The sequence below is a fragment of the Trachypithecus francoisi genome, unplaced genomic scaffold (assembly GCF_009764315.1).
Source record: "Trachypithecus francoisi isolate TF-2019V2 unplaced genomic scaffold, Tfra_2.0 Lachesis_group10, whole genome shotgun sequence".
Taxonomy (NCBI): domain Eukaryota; kingdom Metazoa; phylum Chordata; class Mammalia; order Primates; family Cercopithecidae; genus Trachypithecus; species Trachypithecus francoisi.
In genome coordinates this window covers 130,719,299-130,736,854 of record NW_022681455.1, presented here as the reverse complement: position 1 = coordinate 130,736,854, position 17,556 = coordinate 130,719,299, and the positions used below count along the sequence as shown (strand labels likewise).

At 52.4% G+C, this 17,556-nt stretch overlaps 2 protein-coding genes across 8 annotated transcripts in view; both read right to left on the bottom strand.

The window, feature by feature from the left end:
- The window catches only part of TCF25 (transcription factor 25), a 32,446-nt gene extending 18,948 nt beyond the window's left edge, over window positions 1-13,498 (bottom strand). For 5 of the 6 annotated variants that reach the window (XR_004439112.1, XR_004439113.1, XR_004439111.1 and 2 more), the window contains exons 1-5: window positions 13,210-13,498; window positions 4,879-5,040; window positions 3,821-3,895; window positions 2,958-3,076; window positions 1,174-1,239 (exon numbers count right to left, since the gene is read on the bottom strand). Coding sequence is in view for 3 of the 6 variants with exons in the window: in XM_033219443.1 (XP_033075334.1) it covers window positions 1,174-1,239; window positions 2,958-3,076; window positions 3,821-3,895; window positions 4,879-5,040; window positions 13,210-13,401 (614 nt within the window). In the remaining 3 variants the exon portion in view is untranslated. The remainder of the gene's footprint in view (window positions 1-1,173; window positions 1,240-2,957; window positions 3,077-3,820; window positions 3,896-4,878; window positions 5,041-13,209) is intronic. The other variant, XM_033219444.1, reaches the window with a different exon arrangement.
- A 2,266-nt stretch (window positions 13,499-15,764) lies between these two features.
- SPIRE2 (spire type actin nucleation factor 2) overlaps window positions 15,765-17,556 on the bottom strand; it is a 41,882-nt gene continuing 40,090 nt past the window's right edge. Inside the window, exons 14-15 of one of the 2 annotated variants that reach the window (XM_033219442.1) lie at window positions 17,384-17,499; window positions 15,765-17,015 (exon numbers count right to left, since the gene is read on the bottom strand). In XM_033219442.1, coding sequence (XP_033075333.1) covers window positions 16,793-17,015; window positions 17,384-17,499 — 339 coding nt within the window. In that variant the 3' untranslated portion in view covers window positions 15,765-16,792. The remainder of the gene's footprint in view (window positions 17,016-17,383; window positions 17,500-17,556) is intronic. The other variant, XR_004439110.1, reaches the window with a different exon arrangement.

Here is a 17,556-nt window from a genome sequence, read left to right as displayed (position 1 = left end):
ACCCGAGGTCAGGAGTTTGAGACCAGCTTGGCCAACATGGTGAAACTCCATCTCTACTACAAAAAAAAAAAAAAAAAAAATTAGCTGGGCGTGGTGGAGTGCACCTGCAATCCCAGCTACTCGGGAGGCTGAGGTAGGAGAATTGCTTGAACCCAGGAGGCAGAGGTTACAGTAAGCTGGGATCGTACCACTGAGCTCCAGCCTGCACGACAGAGCAAGAATCTGTCTCCAAAAAAAAAAAAAGAAAGAAAGAAAGAAACTTATCTCAGAACCTGAACTTCACGTTAGTTTTGCTCTGAGAAGCAAAACTGGAATCTTTTTTTTTTTGAGATGGAGTTTCACTCTCGTTGCCCAGGCTGGAGTGCAATGGCACAATCTTGGCTCACCGCAACCTCCATCTCCCCGTTTCAAGCGATTCTCCTGCTTCAGCCTCCTGAGTAACTGGGATTACAGGCATGCACCACCACGCCCGGCTAATTTTTTGTATTTTTAATAGAGACAGGGTTTCTCCATGTTGGTCAGGCTGATCTCCAACTCCCGACCTCAGGTGATCTGCCCGCCTTGGCCTCCCAAAGTGCTGGGATTATAGGCATGAGCCACTGCAACGAAATTAGAATCTGAAAATTTAACAGCTTTTGAAAACATTTGAGACGGGGTCTCACTTTGTGGCCCAGGCTGGAGTGCAGTGGTGCGATCTCAGCTCACTGCAACCTCTGCCTCCTGGGTTCAAGCAATTCTCCTGCCTCAGCTTCCCAAGTAGCTGGGATTACAGGCATGCGCCACCATGCCCAGCCAATTTTTGTATTTTTAGTACAGACAGGGTTTCTCTATGTTGCCCAGGCTGGTCTCGAACTCCTGACTTCAGGTGATCCACCCACCTCAGCCTCCCAAAGTGCTGGGATTACAGGCATAAGCACCACATCCAGTCCAGCTTTTGAAACCTTACACTGGGGATGGAGACCAACGACTCTGGGTATCTCCACAACCCACAGTCACAGACGAGGTTATACACAATCTGTGGACTCCCTTTCAGATTCCAGTTCTAAGGGTTATGTGTGACTCTGGCTTCCGGTATTCTCCCTCAAGGGTTAACTGGCTTCAGGAACACCACCCCGTCAAGAGTCTAAGAAGGAATGAAGCAGCTGTGAGAAGACAGTTTAGTGTGGACCTTACCTTTGTTCCCCCAGGACTGCCCGGGCACCAAAATACCTTTTCAGTTCTGTGTCTGGATTCAAGTGTCTAGGGAATTGAAAATTTTAGAAAGAAACATGAAATTATGTTCTACAATGATTCCAAAAATTTCAGAAAGCCACCTAATAATCAAGGAAAGAAAACGGATTTTTGGCTTGAAAGACAGCTTCCATGCCTCCTTTCTTTAAAATCACCACCCCATCCATGGTTGAGGCCTCGCCACTGGGGAGCCGGTGGTCACTCTGCTGTGACGGCACTCGGTGAGTGCTGTGTCAAGAGGCCCTGTGTGTGACACACATCTGTTTCTGAGGCTGGGTCAGGGCAGCGCACACACCCTGAGACCACATTACTGTGTCTTAAGTGACTCCAGGGCACTGTTTTTTTTAAACTGGCAATAATTTCTGAAGTAGAGACAGCAATTCATTAAGCATCTATAAGACCAAGAGATGAACAGTCATCCAAGCATGACAAGATAAGGAGGAACTTTTTGACCAGATGTGGTGGTTCACACCTGTAATTCCAGCATTTTGGGAGGCTGAGGCAAGAGAATCTCTCGAGCCCAGGAGGTCGAGGCTGCAGTGGGCTATGATCACAACACTGCACTCCAGCCTGAGTGACAGAAAGATCCTGTCTCTTAAAAAAAAGAAAAAGAAGGAACTCTCTCAGATACATAAGAAGTAAAGCTAAAAGTCCTCTGAAATACGGATGACTTCCTTTCCTCCTTGTTCCTATTTCCTTTTTTTGGGAGACAGAGTCTCGCTCTGTCACCCAGGCTGGAGTGCAGTGGCATGATCTTTGGTTCACTGCAACCTCTGCCTCCTGGGTTCAAGAGATTCTCCCACCTCAGCCTCCCGAGTGGCTGAGATTACAGGCACCCACCACCACATCCAGCTAATGTTTGTATTTTTTTTTTCTTGTTTCTTTTGAGACAGAGTTTTGCCTGTTGCCCAGGCTGGAGTGCAGTGATGCAGTCTCAGCTCACTGCAACCTCTGCCTCCAAGGTTCAAGCAATTTTCCTGCCTCAGTCTCCCCAGTAGCTGGGATTACAGGTGTGCGCCACCACGCCCAGCTAATTTTGTATTTTTACTAGAGACGGGGTTTCTCCATGTTGGTCAGGCTGGTCTCAAACTCCCGACCTCAGGTGTTCCACCCGATTCAGCCTCTCAAAGTGCTGGGATTATAGGCGTGAGCCACTACACCCAGAAATTTTTGTATTTTTACTAGAGATGGGGTTTCTTCATGTTAGCCAGGCTGGTCTCAAACTCCTGACCTCAAGTGATCTGCCTGCCTCAGCCTCCCAAAGTGCTGGGATTACAGGCGTGAGCCACTGGGCCCAGCCTATTTCCTAAATGATTAATAATAAACTCATTATTATTATTTTTTTTTGAGACGAGTCTTACTCTGTCGCCCAAGCAATCTCGGCTCACTGCAAGCTCTGCCTCCCGGGTTCTTGCCCTTCTCCTGCCTCAGCCTCCCAAGTAGCTGGGACTACAGGCGCCCACCACCACACCTGGCTAATTTTTTTGTATTTTTAGTAGACACGGGGTTTCACCGTGTTAGCCAGGATGGTCTCGATCTCCTGACCTCGTGATCCGCTTGCCTTAGCCTCCCAAAGTGCTGGGATTACAGGCGTGAGCCACTGCACCCGGCCAATAAACTCGTATTATTTTTAAATAAAGATAGTACGTTTTCTTTTTCCTTTTTTAGAGAACCTTTTCCTCCCACGGAGTCTCTGTGGCAGCTGCAGAGAAGGGCGGGGGCCACACCTGTGCTCTACGTAGAGAATGTGCTTCCTGGAGCTCAGGGGTGCTGGGCCGGGACGGTTCAACCCAGTGCTGTCCTCAATCCTCTCCAGGATGCGATCAATATCTTCTAGTACGTTTTCCTAAAAGCCCCAAAACAACCTCTTAATCACCACACTGACATTATTTTAAATGTTGTAACAATAACAAAATTATTTATTTTAAAAGAGACCTATTATATTGCATTTCCTTCCTAAAGGACAGTGTAAGTCAAACACTATGTACCATCCACGCATTCAGAAAAAAGAGGAGATGTTTCCTAAGAAGCGCTCAGCATAGACAGAATCACGGAGCCAGAAGGACCCTAGAAAAAACTGGGCATCCCACGTCCTCCCGGTGTGCTCGCTCCTCAAGCAAACAGGGTTGGGACTTAGCGACACCCTCGTCTCGGGACGCACTCAGACGGGGACGAAGGGCAATGATGAAAACATATTTTTTCCTGATGACAGACTAGCTCCAGTGGTGGGTTCTATGCCCACCACCCAATTAACCCGTAAGCATGGGACAGATGTCAGGGCAAACAGCAAGCGCCCCGCGGGCCACAGGAGCACCAGGACTAGGAGGGATGTCCTCACGAGATCACACATTCCCACAGAGACACAGAGCAGAGTGGGACCCCAAGGAACAAGGGTAAAAACAGGAAGCAGAATTTAGCAAGCAGTTTTTCCTTTTCTTTTTCTCTGATCTCTTAATTAGTTATACTCCTAATAGGAAGGAATAAAAATATTAAGTAAACTTCTTTCAACACCACCTTCAAAAACAGCCAGAAGAGAACGGAGAGGGAGTCAGGCAGAGGGAGAAAGCAGAGCCAGGCCCGACTCACATACCGATGCTTCTCCCGTGCTGCTTTTCTTATTTTTCTGTTTCTTTTTCTTCTTCCGGAGTTTGCCACTTGCATTAGACTAATGATAGGAACACATTTTAATCAGTGGAACGAGAAGTAAATCTTAAGAACTGAGAATTAAAGCAGCAAGCGTGACTCCACCCTCATCTAAGCAGTCCCCTCTTCCCTCCGTGTCCTGGAAGTCCCTTCGACTCAGTTTCTTCTCTCCAGCAGGCACCTTCCCACCTCTCCGAGCCCCCTGCTCTCATGTCCCTTGGGCTGTGCTAAGGAGTCCCCAGGGCCCTCTAGTGTCCGGCCTCACAATGGTTCACGGGGCTCTGACCTGGTCCAGCTCTCATTTCTCACTTTGTCGGCCACTCCCTGAAGACCAGAGCCTTGCTGTGCCCCTGCCACCTCACACCGAACCTGCACCTGTGGTCCCCCACCCCCACACCTGGCCAACCCCTTCTGACAGCATAAAGGCTCCGCAGGAAGCCCCCAGGACCCCGAGCCTCAAGGCAGGACCCACTTGTTACTTCACCTCTATGTTGCCCTCTCAACCAGAGGCTCCTGAGGGGCAAAGGCGCGTTCCCAGCACCCAGGAAGGCCCCCAAGAACCCATGTTGGATAAATGAACACAAGCTCTCCTTTTAGGGCCCCTCTTCTGTGCTGTGGAGCGCAGCGGCAGGTTGTCTGCATCTCTGCCCATCCCACATTGACCTGACCTGCACGTTTCTTCAAAGTTCACTTACACCAGCACCCAGATCCACAACTTAGCCAAGCAAACATTCGCGCACAGTTAGGAAGAACACACATGTGTCATTACACACACTGCTGGGCAGGCGCAGACTCTCCTGAAGGCAGGAGACAGGCCTCGGACCTTTACACATTTCATACAAATCTCATCAAGGTTCCCAAGTAAATTTGGGGGTAACTAGCAGTTAACCAAAATTGAACTCCGAAAATTACACCTCCAAGGAAAATCACAGCACAGGATACCTGTGGCTGGGTGCCTTGAAACCCTCCCATCTGATTCCCCCTCCTCACCACTCAGTCCCCCACCTGCTCTGGGGGCGCTGTCCCGGCAACATCTCCATCTGTCTTGCTCTCTGTGTTTCCACGCCGAGCCCTTCCTTTGTTCCCTCGTGCTGCAGTGTCTGTGAGCGCACAGCCAGACCTCTCCCCGTTCACCCCAGGGTCATCCTCGAGATCGTCAATGTTTATCTGGAAAAACAGGTTGTAGAAGAGCCAGGGCGTTACTTACAGTGTGAACGCTGAGGCTGAGATACGAATAGTGAGATATGAACGGGCCTGCGCTGGGGACACCCAGGGTCAGTGAGAGAGGCTGGACGGGAGAGAATGCAAGACCCAGAGACTGCTGGACACAGCAGTGACTCAGCTCTGGCTCGGGGGACTTCGTCAGTGAGCTCTACGGAAGCCGGGGCCCCAAGGCTGTGTGACATCTCTGCCTTCAGAGATGATGGAAGGAAGACTCCTCAAATATTGTAATTCACCCCATTTACAGAGGACCACCTGCAGGACAAAATGTGAAATACATATATTCAGCCAAAGCATTGAAGTTCCTTCTTCCTCCTTTCTCCTCAAGCCTCAGCTTCTTTCCAGCAGAAGGCAGGAAAAAAAGGCAACAAGGACCCATCAACCTGCAGACTTTTCCTAATGAAAATGACAGGCCAGGCGAGGTGCTCACACCTGTCATCTCAGCACTTGGGAGGTCGATGCAGGCAGATGACTTAAGGTCAGGAGTTCAAGACCAGCCTGGCCAACATGGCGAAACCCTGTCTCTATGGTGAAACCCCATCTCTACTAAAAATACAAAAATTAGCCAGGCACCGTGGCAGGCGCCTGTAATCCCAGCTACTTGGGAGGCTGAAGTGGTAGAATCGTTTGAACCCGGGAGGCGGAGGTTGCTGTGAATCAAGATGGCACCACTACCCTCCAGCCTGGGCGACAGAGCAAGACGCCATCTCAAAATATAAAACGAAAATGACATACGATAAAAATAATTCATACAATGGAACCTTCTCTCTTTCTTTTTGAGACAGGGTCTCGCTCCGTCGTCCTGGCTGCAGTGCAGCAGTGTGATCTCGGTTCACTGCAGCCTTGGCCTCCTGGGCTCAAGCATCTTCCTGCCTCAATCTCCCAAGTAGCTGGAACTATAGGCATGAGCTACCATGCCTGGCTGATTTTTTTAATTTTTTGTAGACATGGGGTCTCACCACATTGCCCAGGCTGGCCTTGAGCTCCTGACCTCAAGCGATCCTCCTGCCTCAGCCTCCCAAAGAGCTGGAGTTTTAGGTGTGAGCCACCATGCCAAGTCTGGAACCCTTTATACAATGAGAATGAATGAATAAATGAACCACCATTGCACACACAATATGGATGAATCTTAGGAGCATAATATTAAATGGATAAAACCTCACAACATACATTCACATACAGATGGGAGGGGAGACAGGCAGTGGGAGAAGGGTAAGAACCAGAAAAGTTCTAGCTCTTCAGCTAGTGAAAGACTAAACAAATAAAAGAGCGGCCAGGCGCAGTGGCTCACGCCTGTCATCCCAGCACTTTAGGAGGCAGAGGCGGGCAGATCACGAGGTCAGGAGATTGAGACCACCCTGGCTGACACCGTGAAACCCCGTCTCTACTAAAAATACAAAAAAATTAGCCAGGCGTGGTGGCAGGCGCCTGTAGTCCCAGCCATTCGGGAGGCTGAGGCAGGAGAATGGTGTGAACCTGGGAGGCAGAGCTTGCAGTGAGCCGAGATCGCAACACTGCACTCCAGCCTGGGCGACAGAGTGAGACACTGTCTCCAAAAAAAAAAAAAAAAAAAAAAAAGACAAATAAAAGAGGCTAGCTGGGCACGGTGGCTCATGACTGTTATCCCAGCACTTTGGAAGCTGAACCAGTTGGATCACGAGGTCAGGAGTTTGAGACCAGCCTGGCCAACATGGTGAAACCCAGTCTCTACTAAAAATAAAAAAATTAGCTGGGTGTGGTGGCCTGTGCCTGTAATCCCAGCTACTCAGGAGGCTGAGGCAGGAGAATTGCCTGAACCCGGGAGGCAGAGGCTGCAGTGAGACAAGATCACGCCACCGCACTCCAGCCTGGGCAACAGAGTGAGATTCCATCTCAAAAAAAAAAAAAAAACACAGAGGCTAACAGACTGGGTGCGGTGGCTCACACCTATAATCCCAGCGCTTTGGGAGGCTGAGGCAGGAAGATCATCTGAGCCCAGGAGTTTGAAGCCAGCCTAGGCAATACAGCGAGACCACATCGCTATAAAAAATTAGCAGGGTGTGGTGGCACGCAAGCCAAGTCCCGGCTACTCGGGCGGCAGAGGAGGACTGCTAGAGCCCAGTGGCTGGAGTCTGGTACCTGGAGTGAGCCATGATTACGCAACAGTACTCCAGTGTGGGCAACAGAGCAAGACTCTATCTCTAAATTTTTTTTAAAACAAGCTAACAGAGACCAGCATCAACCATTCTTTACGAACTAGGAGACTGTTTGATTCAATCGGATGCACTAAGGTTCAAAAATAAATAAAACTGCCTATTTAAAACATCTTGAAAACCACAAAGCTCACAAAACACAATGAGCTCCAAGCCCCACGGCCCTGAGATAGTTTCTGAAACAGAATTGAGACTCGGTTGCACCTGGGGACTCTCCCTGGTGGGAGCGCAGGACAGACACCTAGGCCATGGTTGCTGAAGAGAAGAAAGCACAGGGCAGGTGTGTGCTCGCCGGTCAGTTTTCTCTCCAGTGGAGGCTCCCACATGACAAGGATACAATTCAGAAGCATCTTACGCCCGTCGAGAACATCCATGGCAGTATAGACGTGTTATGTAAAAAGAGCCCCTGATTTGGAAACACTGAAACTCCACCAAAACAAGGCTTGTCCCATCCCAGCAGCACCATGACAGTGATTCTCACGGTGATACCTCCTTCTGCCTGGCCTTCGCTGGCGAAGCTGGGGCCTAGGCATGGACTCGCTGCTTTGCACCCTGCAGTCAAGGAAGAAAGCTGAAACAAAGCCTCCTGTTGAAATGTTTCTAACTTGTGGGCAGTCACTGGTAAATTGGATCTACACCATCTCCAACATTCAACTGATGACGATGTCACTTAGTGAAGCTGGGTGCTGGTTTACTTGTCTGTTTTTAGAGATGGGGGTCTCACTACGCTGCCCAGGCTGGCCTCAAATTCCTGTGGTCGAGGGATCCTCCTCCCCAGGAGCTGCGACTACAGGCACGTGCAACCACACCCAATTCACTTTTTTTTTTCCTTTTTTTGAGATGGAGTCTTGCTCTGTTGCCCAGGCTGGACAGCAATGGCGTGATCTCGGCTCACTGCAAGCTCTGTTTCCTGAATTCAAGCAATTCTCCTGCCTCAGCCTCCCGAGTAACTGGGACTACAGGCACCCGCCACCATACAAATTTTTGTATTTTTAGTAAAGAGGGGTTTTCACCATGTTGGCCAGGCTGGTCTCGAACTCCTGACCTCATGATCTGCCTGCCTCGGCCTCCCAAAGTGCTGGGATTACAGGCATGAGCCACCGCGCCCAGCCAACACTCAATTTACTTTTATTGACTCATGCTGACTTCCTAAGAAAAACAAATATCTTATTTTGAGGTGTCTGACAAATCGAATTCATAAAAAGCTCTATGCCAGGCTGAACTTCAATGGAAAGGAGCCTGCCTGTGGACACGGATGGCAAGCGTGATAGGCCCAGAAGCCTGCCTGTGGACACGGGCAGCACGTGTGATAGGCCCGGGAGCCTGTGCGTGGACACGGGCAGCACGTGTGATAGGCCCGGGAGCCTGTGCGTGGACACGGGCAGCACGTGTGATAGGCCCGGGAGCCTGTGCGTGGACACGGGCAGCACGTGTGATAGGCCCGGGAGCCTGTGCGTGGACACGGGCAGCACGTGTGATAGGCCCGGGAGCCTGTGCGTGGACACGGGCAGCACGTGTGATAGGCCCGGGAGCCTGTGCGTGGACACGGGCAGCACGTGTGATAGGCCCGGGAGCCTGTGCGTGGACACGGGCAGCACGTGTGATAGGCCCGGGAGCCTGTGCGTGGACACGGGCAGCACGTGTGATAGGCCCGGGAGCCTGTGCGTGGACACGGGCAGCACGTGTGATAGGCCCGGGAGCCTGTGCGTGGACACGGGCAGCACGTGTGATAGGCCCGGGAGCCTGTGCGTGGACACGGGCAGCACGTGTGATAGGCCCGGGAGCCTGTGCGTGGACACGGGCAGCACGTGTGATAGGCCGGGAGCCTGTGCGTGGACACGGGCAGCACGTGTGATAGGCCGGGAGCCTGTGCGTGGACACGGGCAGCACGTGTGATAGGCCCGGGAGCCTGTGCGTGGACACGGGCAGCACGTGTGATAGGCCCGGGAGCCTGTGCGTGGACACGGGCAGCACGTGTGATAGGCCCAGTTTTTGCTTCTTCACTGAAGTTTTGGTGATGACACATAATTTTTTGTTTTTGTTCTTGAGACGGAGTTTCGCTGTGTTGCCCAGGCTGCACCATCTGTGCCTGTGAACACTCTCCCATCCCTGAAAATGGTTCTGTGCCTGGACCTTCCCTTTTTCCCCCCATCAGTCAATCCAGAGTTCTTACTAATTGACCTTTTGACAGAACCAAGTTTTGGTCTTACTGATTTTCTCCATTTTGTCCATATTCTATTCTATGCATTCCTCTCTTTGATTAGTTTCTTCCTTCTACACAGTTTGAGTTTAATTTGCTCTTTTTCTAGTTTAAGGTAGAAGTTCCAGGTAAATTTCTTGATTTTTAAACACTTCTAATTTAAAATTTACAATGATAAAGTTCTAATCATCGTTTCAGTTGCATCCCACAAATTTTGATAGGCTGTTATTTTCATTACCAATCAGTTCAAAAAATATTCTAGGCCAGGCCTGGTAGCTCACCTCTATAATCCCAGCACACTGGCTTTCAAAAAAAAATGGAACACATTAGCCAGGTGTGGTGACACGCACCTGTAGTTCCAGCTACTCGGGAGGCTGAGGTGGGAGGATGGTTTGAGCCCAGGAGGTCGAGGTTACAGTGAGCTATAATTGTGACACTGAACTCCAGCTTGGGCAATAGAGCGAGACCATGTCTCTAAAAAACCAAAACACACATACCCACACACAGCAAAAACTGACACGGTTGAATGTAGAAATAGACAAATCCAATTATTGTTATTATTTATTTATTTATTTTTTGAGATGGAATCTCTGTCACCCAGGCTGGAGTCTAGTGGCACAATCTCAGTTCATTGCAGCCTCCACCTCCTGGGTTCAAGCAATTCTCCTGCCTCAGCCTCCCGAGTAGCTGGGATTACAGGCACCCACCAATTGCTAATTGTTGTATTCTTTTTTTTTTTTTAGATGGAATCTAGCTCTGTCACCCAGGCTGGCGTGCAGTGGTGCAATCTCAGCTCACTGCAAGCTCTGGCTGCCAGGTTCAAGCCAGTCTCCTGCCTTAGCCTCCTGAGTAGCTGGGACTACAGGTGCCCGCCACCGCACCAGCTAATTTTTTTGTATTTTTTTTAGTAGAGACGAGGTTCCACTGTGTTAGCCAGGATGGTCTCGATCTCCTGACCTCGTGATCCGCCTGCCACAGCCTCCAAAAGTGCTGGGATTACAGGCATGCACCACCGCGCCCGGACCAATTTTTGCATTCTTAGTAGAGATGGGGTTTCACCATGTTGGCCAGGCTGGTCTCAAACTCCTGACCTCAGGTGATCTGCCCACCTCTGCCTCCCAAAGTACTGGGAGCTGTAATCCCAGCACTTTGGGAGGCCAAGGCGGAAGGATCCATTGAGCCCAGGAGTTCAAGACCAACCCAGGCAACATAAAGAGATCTTGTCTCTGAATAAATAAAATTTTAAAAGAGAGACACACCATGTCTCTCACTGATGCATTCACATTCAAAACCATTCAGTCCTAAGTGGCTGTTCAATGTGTCTCATACTTCTGCTTATTAAGAGCTATTTAACAGAACGCCAATAAACATTTCTATTATATTATTTCCAAATATGAGTTGTAAGGGCAAAAAAGTACAGAATGCTTAAATTAAGATCGATGTGTGCCATTGGATAAAATTCTTTGAAATTCCTAAGAACACAAGCACGATAAGCAGACGCTCATCCACAGAGGCTGTTGGTGTTACTGACACTCAAAACTCACTCCAGAAAGTCCACAAGGGTGTGTGTGGTTTCTGACCTTACGGACTCTTATTCTGTCAACTCATGAACCACACTGTTTCTCAGTTCCCACCAACACAAATATAAATACCAAAAAGATTACATATTTAAATGGAAAAAACAAAAAAGCATTAAAAGAACAAGCTGAGCACAGTAGGGTATGCTGTAGTCCCAGCTGCTCAGGAGGCTGAGGCAGGAGGATCACCGTCAGGGAAGATATATGTGAAGACACTATAGAGAGATGGATGTGTAACAATGAGAAAAGTGGCTCCGGTATCTTTCAGCACACAGAAATTAAAGAAGTTAAAGAACAAACAAACTGAGAAAATATGTTAAAGACAATTGATAGCAAGCGTTCACGTACAAAAAGATTGTTTAAACTCCCTATAAAAAGGCAAAGGAGGCCGGGCGTGGTGGCTCAAGCCTGTAATCCCAGCACTTTGGGAGGCCAAGATGGGCGGATCACAAGGTCAGGAGATCGAGACCATCCTTGCTAACATGCTGAAACCCCGTCTCTACTAAAAAACACAAAAAACTAGCCGGGCGAGATGGCGGAAGCCTGTAGTCCCAGCTACTCCAGAGGCTGAGGCAGGAGAATGGCATAAACCCGGGAGGCGGAGCTTGCAGTGAGCTGAGATCCAGCCACTGCACTCCAGCCTGGGCGACAGAGCCAGACTCCGTCTCAAAAAAAAAAAAAAAAAAGGCAAAGGATATAAACAGGTTGTCACAAAGAGAAATATACATGGTCAACAAGTATATAGCTAGGTGCTGCATTTCACTAACAAAAAAGTGTAAAATAAAATAATGTGATATCATTTTTGACAAATTATATTGACAAAAATTTAAAAAGACTTATGGGGCCAAGCACAGTGGCTCATGCCTGTAATGCCAACACTTTGAGAGGCCAAGGTGAGAAGACTATTTGAGCCCAGGAGTTCAAGGTTGCAGTGAGCTAGGATTGTGCCAATACACTTCAGCCTGGGCAACAGGGCAAGATTCCATCTCAAAAAAAAAAAAAACTTTCAGTAACTGCTGTGAATCTACCAAATTACTGAACCTCGACGGTGGTCTTGGGGACCCCTAAAGGTGGAATTGATGTGAGAAGGGCAGTCAACCAAGCATGGTGACTCACGCCTGTAGTTCCAGCACTTTGTGAGGCTGAGGTGAACAGATTGTTTGAGCGCAGGAGTTCTAGACCAGCCTGGGCAACAAGGTGAAACCTCATCTCTACAAAAAAAAAAAAAAAAAAAAAAATTAGCCTGGTGTGGTGACACCCACCCGTAGTCCTAGATACTCAGGAGGCTGAGGCTTGGGAGGATCACAGAGTCCGCAGAGGCAGAGTTACAGACGGAGGCCAGAGCTTAGGAGAAAACGGCACAGGACCACATGTGCAAACCATGCAGTCAAACTGGTTACTTCCCCGTGCCAGAAACGTGCTGCCGGAGATGCAACGAAGAGTGAGACTAACCCACTGGGTTAGGCTGATGGGGATGCAGCGGAGAAGAGCAAGGTCCTGGGTTAGGCAGGGTTGTTGCGAGGATTAAAGGAGAGTGCTCACAGAGGCCTGGCAAGTCCTCAACTCCGCAACTGAGAGAAACCCACTCTTGCCCCTACGCCAAGGCCCCATTCCCACCGTGGCCCCAGGCCCCATTTAACCCCGCCCATGCCATCCCCTCGCCCTCATGGCCTTAGCCACGCCCTGTAGCGTCATGGCCCCATGACAGCCACGTGGCTGCAGGCCCGTTTAACCCCGCCCACATCGTGGCCCGGCCCCGCTGACGTTGGTCACGCCCTCGGCATTAAGGCCCCGCCCTCTCCACAGCCCGGACCCCGCTTAACCCCGCCCATTCGGTCGCCCCGCCCCGACGACATGACCCCGCCCCATCCCTTTGCCCCGCCCCTGATGGGATGATCCCGCCCACCTCACCGGGGTTAGAACCCAATTTAACGCCGCGGCCCGCCGTCCTGACCTCACGCCACCGCCCACCCGCGTCGCCCCGGCCCCGACGCACGGCCCCGCCCTCCCCACTGCAGCCGGGACCCACGTCACCAGACCTACCCCAGGCATGACGACCCCCCGCTCCCCGACCCAACTGGATGCTCGTCCCGCCCCGCGACGTCACGGGCCACCCCGCCCCCACACGGGTCGCCGCGCTTCTCACCAGCTCGAAGCGGTTGTTGACTCGGACGCCCTCCTTCCCTGCGCCCCCGGGGCGCCGGACACCCAGCTGCCGCTTGGGCCCCTCTTCTTCCGCGTCATCGTCATCACGGAGGTCGAACTGCAGGGCGCTGGGCCCGATGGGCTCCTGGCCGCGCTGTTCCCCCCTCAGCCTCCGGAGGGCCCGGCGCGACATAGGACCGAACGACCGGGACGTCTGGAGAGAGGGAGAAGGAAGCGCAGAAAACTCGGCGGTCGGCGCGCCTGCGCACTCCTGGCGCGGGGGGGGCGGGGGAGCTGGCTGCGGCGCCTGCGCACTCCTGGCGCGCGGGGTGGGGCGGGGCCTGGCGTGCGGCGCCTGCGCGTTGCGACTCACCGGAACTTCCCCGCCCCAGCCGCGGCGTCTGGGCCGGCTCCGGTGGGTCCGGGCCAAGTCTCGGGAAAGCCGGGTGCCTGCGCGCCGTGGGCCTCTGGCTTGGAGAGGTGCCCCGCGGGGATGACGGGCTTTGATGCGGTGTAAGGGGCGCGCAGCCGGCGACAGTCGGCCCTGCCCGGCCTTGCCCATCCGTGTGGTCCGGAACCCGCAGCCGCGTTCGGCCCGCCAGGGCCCCCCGCCAGGGCCTGTCCCCGCTCTGGGCCTGGAGCATTACAGCTGCGTCCCGAACGCTGCTAGTTGGTCCTTTTCGTGTCACGGTGTCATTCAAGTGATCTAGCCGTCGATGCCCACCTCTGCCCTGGCCTGAAGCCGCCGCCCCTCGGGCACCAGTGAGGGACGCGGCCCTCACTGCCCGCCTGAGGCCTCGTTAAGGACAGTGGTTCTGAGCAGTTCCAGGACAGGCCGCCCGCGTTTGTCACGATCTAAGGGCCGGGCGCGGTGCTCGCGCTTGTAATCCCAGCACTATGGGAGGCCGAGGTGGGCGGATCACCTGAGGTCAGGAGTTCGAGACCAGCGTGGGCAACGTGGTGAAACAGTCTCTACTAAAAATACAAAAATTAGCTGGGCGTGGCCGCGCACGCCTGTCATCCCAGCTACTCGGGAGGCTGAGGCTGCAGTGAGCCGAGATCGCGACACTGCACTCCAGTCTGGGCCACAGAGCCAGACCCTGGCTCAAAAAAAAGAAAAAAATAAACTAGATGAGGCTGAGATAGGGCTCGGTTCAGTGGGCGGATGGCACAGCTTCCTGTGCCGGGGGTTGGGGACACAGGGGCAGGAGGGCACAGAGAAGACAGGTACCAGCAGCCTCCTGCCCAACTTACCCAGGCTTCATGAGCCCAGGAAGCAGCCCTGGTGGGCCGGCCTGGCCCCTCCCAGGATGAGTTAGGGTGTTAGGGTTTTATTTTATTTCCTGAGATGGCGTCTTGCTCTGTTTCCCAGGCTGGAGTGCAGTGGTGCGATCTCTGCTCACTGCAACCTCCATCTCCCAGGCTCAAGCAATTCTCCTGCCTCAGCCTCCTGAGTAGCTGGGACTACCGGCATGCATCACCATGCCCGGCTAATTTTTGTACTTTTAGTACAGATGGGGTTTCACCATGTTGACCAGGCTGGTCTCAAACTCCTGACCTCAAGTGATCCGCCCACCTCACCCTCCAAAAGTGCTGGGATTACAGGCTTGAACCACTGCACCCAGCACGGGTTAGGGTTTTAACGTGGGCTTTCACTTCCAAGTGTTGCTGTATGAATTAGAACCCAGTCTCCCCATGATAGGGAGTGTGAGCCCCTGTAGAACTAGAACAGTCATCCTTACCAAGCACTACACATTAGCTTATTGCTGGCTGTGTGACCAGAGGAGATTGCTGACCCTCTCTGTGCGTCTTCTTATTTTTAAACAGGAATAAAAATACAGGCCAGAGAGTCCATGAAGTACTTACACACGTGCTAGAAGCTGGCTATTTTTACTGGGGCTCTAATTTTGCGTGTTTGGATTTCCTGGACCCCAGCTGTTTGAGTATTTTCTCCCATAGGCCCATCTGTTGCAAGTCAGGTCCCTCCTGACCTCCAGGCTCCACGGCCAGCATTACAGCCTCGAGTCGAAGCTCCTGGGTGAGCTGTGTATCTTTGGCCAAATTCTTTCACCTCGTTGAGCCTCAGTTCCCTCATCTGTAAGGTGAGATGATGGCAGAACCTCACGGAGGAGCAGAGCAGAGCCCTGTAACAGGCTGAGCCGGGCGCAGGTGAGCAGACAGCACTCAGCACAGGGCCTGTCTAGAGCCTGCAGTCACACTGCTCCAGCCCCTGTGAGTCCTCCCTGAAGAACAATAGGGATCTGGGAAATGAGACCAAAGTGTCCCCCAGGCCAGCAGGTGTGGCCAGAGGAGCTGATGGGCAGTAGTCTGTGCTGTCCGCATGCAGCCCTGACTGAGGTGGGCAGGACCACGAAGCTGGTAGAGCCAGCCAGGGCTGCATGGACAGAACAGGCCTGGAGCTCTCACCTGGTGGGCACCTGACTGTGCCTTTCCTCGTCCTGGAGGGCAGGTGGCCCCTCAAGCCCAGCTATAGCCTTGGGAGAACATGCCCACTGCCATGCTGGGTGAATCCTCAGTGCACATCCCAGACAGAAAACTGTGAGACATCCTTTATTAGGCCAAGAGTGGCCACGTGCACAGATTGACAGCCGCTCCTCCCTGTACTGGGACCACCCAGCATCTTCAGGAGCCTCTGAGCCAGAGGCGAGTGAGGACAGCACCAGAGTGTGGGAGGGGAGGAGGGACAGGACAGATGTGGTATGGACCCCAGGGAAAGGGTAGAGAGCAGCGTGGCCCAGGCTTTTTTTTTTTTTTTTTTTTTTGAGACAGAGTCTCCCTCTGTTGCCCAGGCTGGAGTGCAGTGGCACAATCTCGGCTCACTGCAAGCTCTGCCTCATGGGTTCAAGTGATTCTCCTACCTCAGCCTCCCATGTAGCTGGGATTACGGGCACTTGCCACTACGCCTGGCTAATTTTTGCATTTTCAGTAGAGACGAAATTTCATCATGTTGGCCAGGCTGGTCTCAAACTCCTGACCTCAGGTGATCCTCAGCCTCCCAAAGTGCTGGGATTATAGGCGTGAGCCTGGCCAGACCTTTCAAACAGAGCCGGGGGGTGCCTCTCACGGGGACCGCACCCACTCAGAGACTTCCAGGTGCCTCTGCTGCCCGAGTGCCCACAAAGGGAGAGCAGAGGCAGGCAGGGCACTCTGGTCCAGCTAGGAGCCAAGATACCCTATCCCCACCTAGAGGTTCACAGAGGAGGGAAAGCAGCTGTTCTCATTCCTGGGGATGGAGAAGAGAATGGGAACATGGGATGCAGTCTGTGCTGGGATCTAGAACCTTCTGCTCTCTCCCCTCGGTGAGAAAACCCACTCCCTCCCTCCCCTTCCTCCCTGGCAGGGACTCCTGAGAAGAAACAGCCTCCCCCAGGGAGGGTTCTGAAGTGCGCCTGAACCCAAATGAGCTCTGGGGCCAGGAAACGGTGTATATAAATATATAGGCTGTGTATATATATATTATAAATGTATCTATATATGTATATATGTACATGCACAGCTCAGAGCATCCTAGCCTGGTACAGGGGCTGCCTGGTGCCTCCTGGAGGCCTGGCCTGCTGGGGCTATCACTTGAAGTCAAGAGTCCTGGTGTTAGGGATGTAGAGGGATTGGGTCTGGCGGCTGCGTCGTGGCGTAGTGTTGAGGACGTCCACGCTCTTGCGGCTGGAACGCACCACGTCAGCCACAAAGCTGGTGCACTCACTGCAGACGTCCTTCAGGACACAGCCGTGGGCGTAGATGTGGGGGAACGCCTCCTCCACGCTCTGCCACTGTGGCCCTTGCAGAGATCTGGGGGGTGGGAGAGGGCAGTCAGGGAGAGGAGCCAGCCAGGGTGCAACACCCCCTCCCTGACTGTGCATCCCACAGCCCCCTCCTGGCTGCCTTTCACCCTAGGCCTCCCCTTGGCCCTCAGGCAACAAACACAGCTAGCAGCGTTCATCTCAGCAAAGACTCTCCCCTGGCCACCCGAGTCCAGTTTCCATCTCATACTACTCAGCCTCCCAGAGCCCTACAAAATGATCTGTCTCTGCCTTGGATTTCCATTTCATTGGGGTGTCCTAGCACACAGAGACAAAGCCAGCCCCCTCCACCCCAGCTCTCAAGTTCCTGTTCACGCTCGACCACCACAGTGACTCAGCACAAGGCAAAGAACGCACTCAAAGATGTCTCTTCTCTGGGTTGGCGTGGTTTTGGCAGCTGATACCCTCTGAGGACTCTCAAAGCCCAGTGTGTAGACAGGGATGTGTCCAAGCTTCTTAGAAGGCATCTTCATCTGCAGCAGAGGGAGGAGCTATGAACCAGGCATCCCCACAGACACATTCAGGGTACA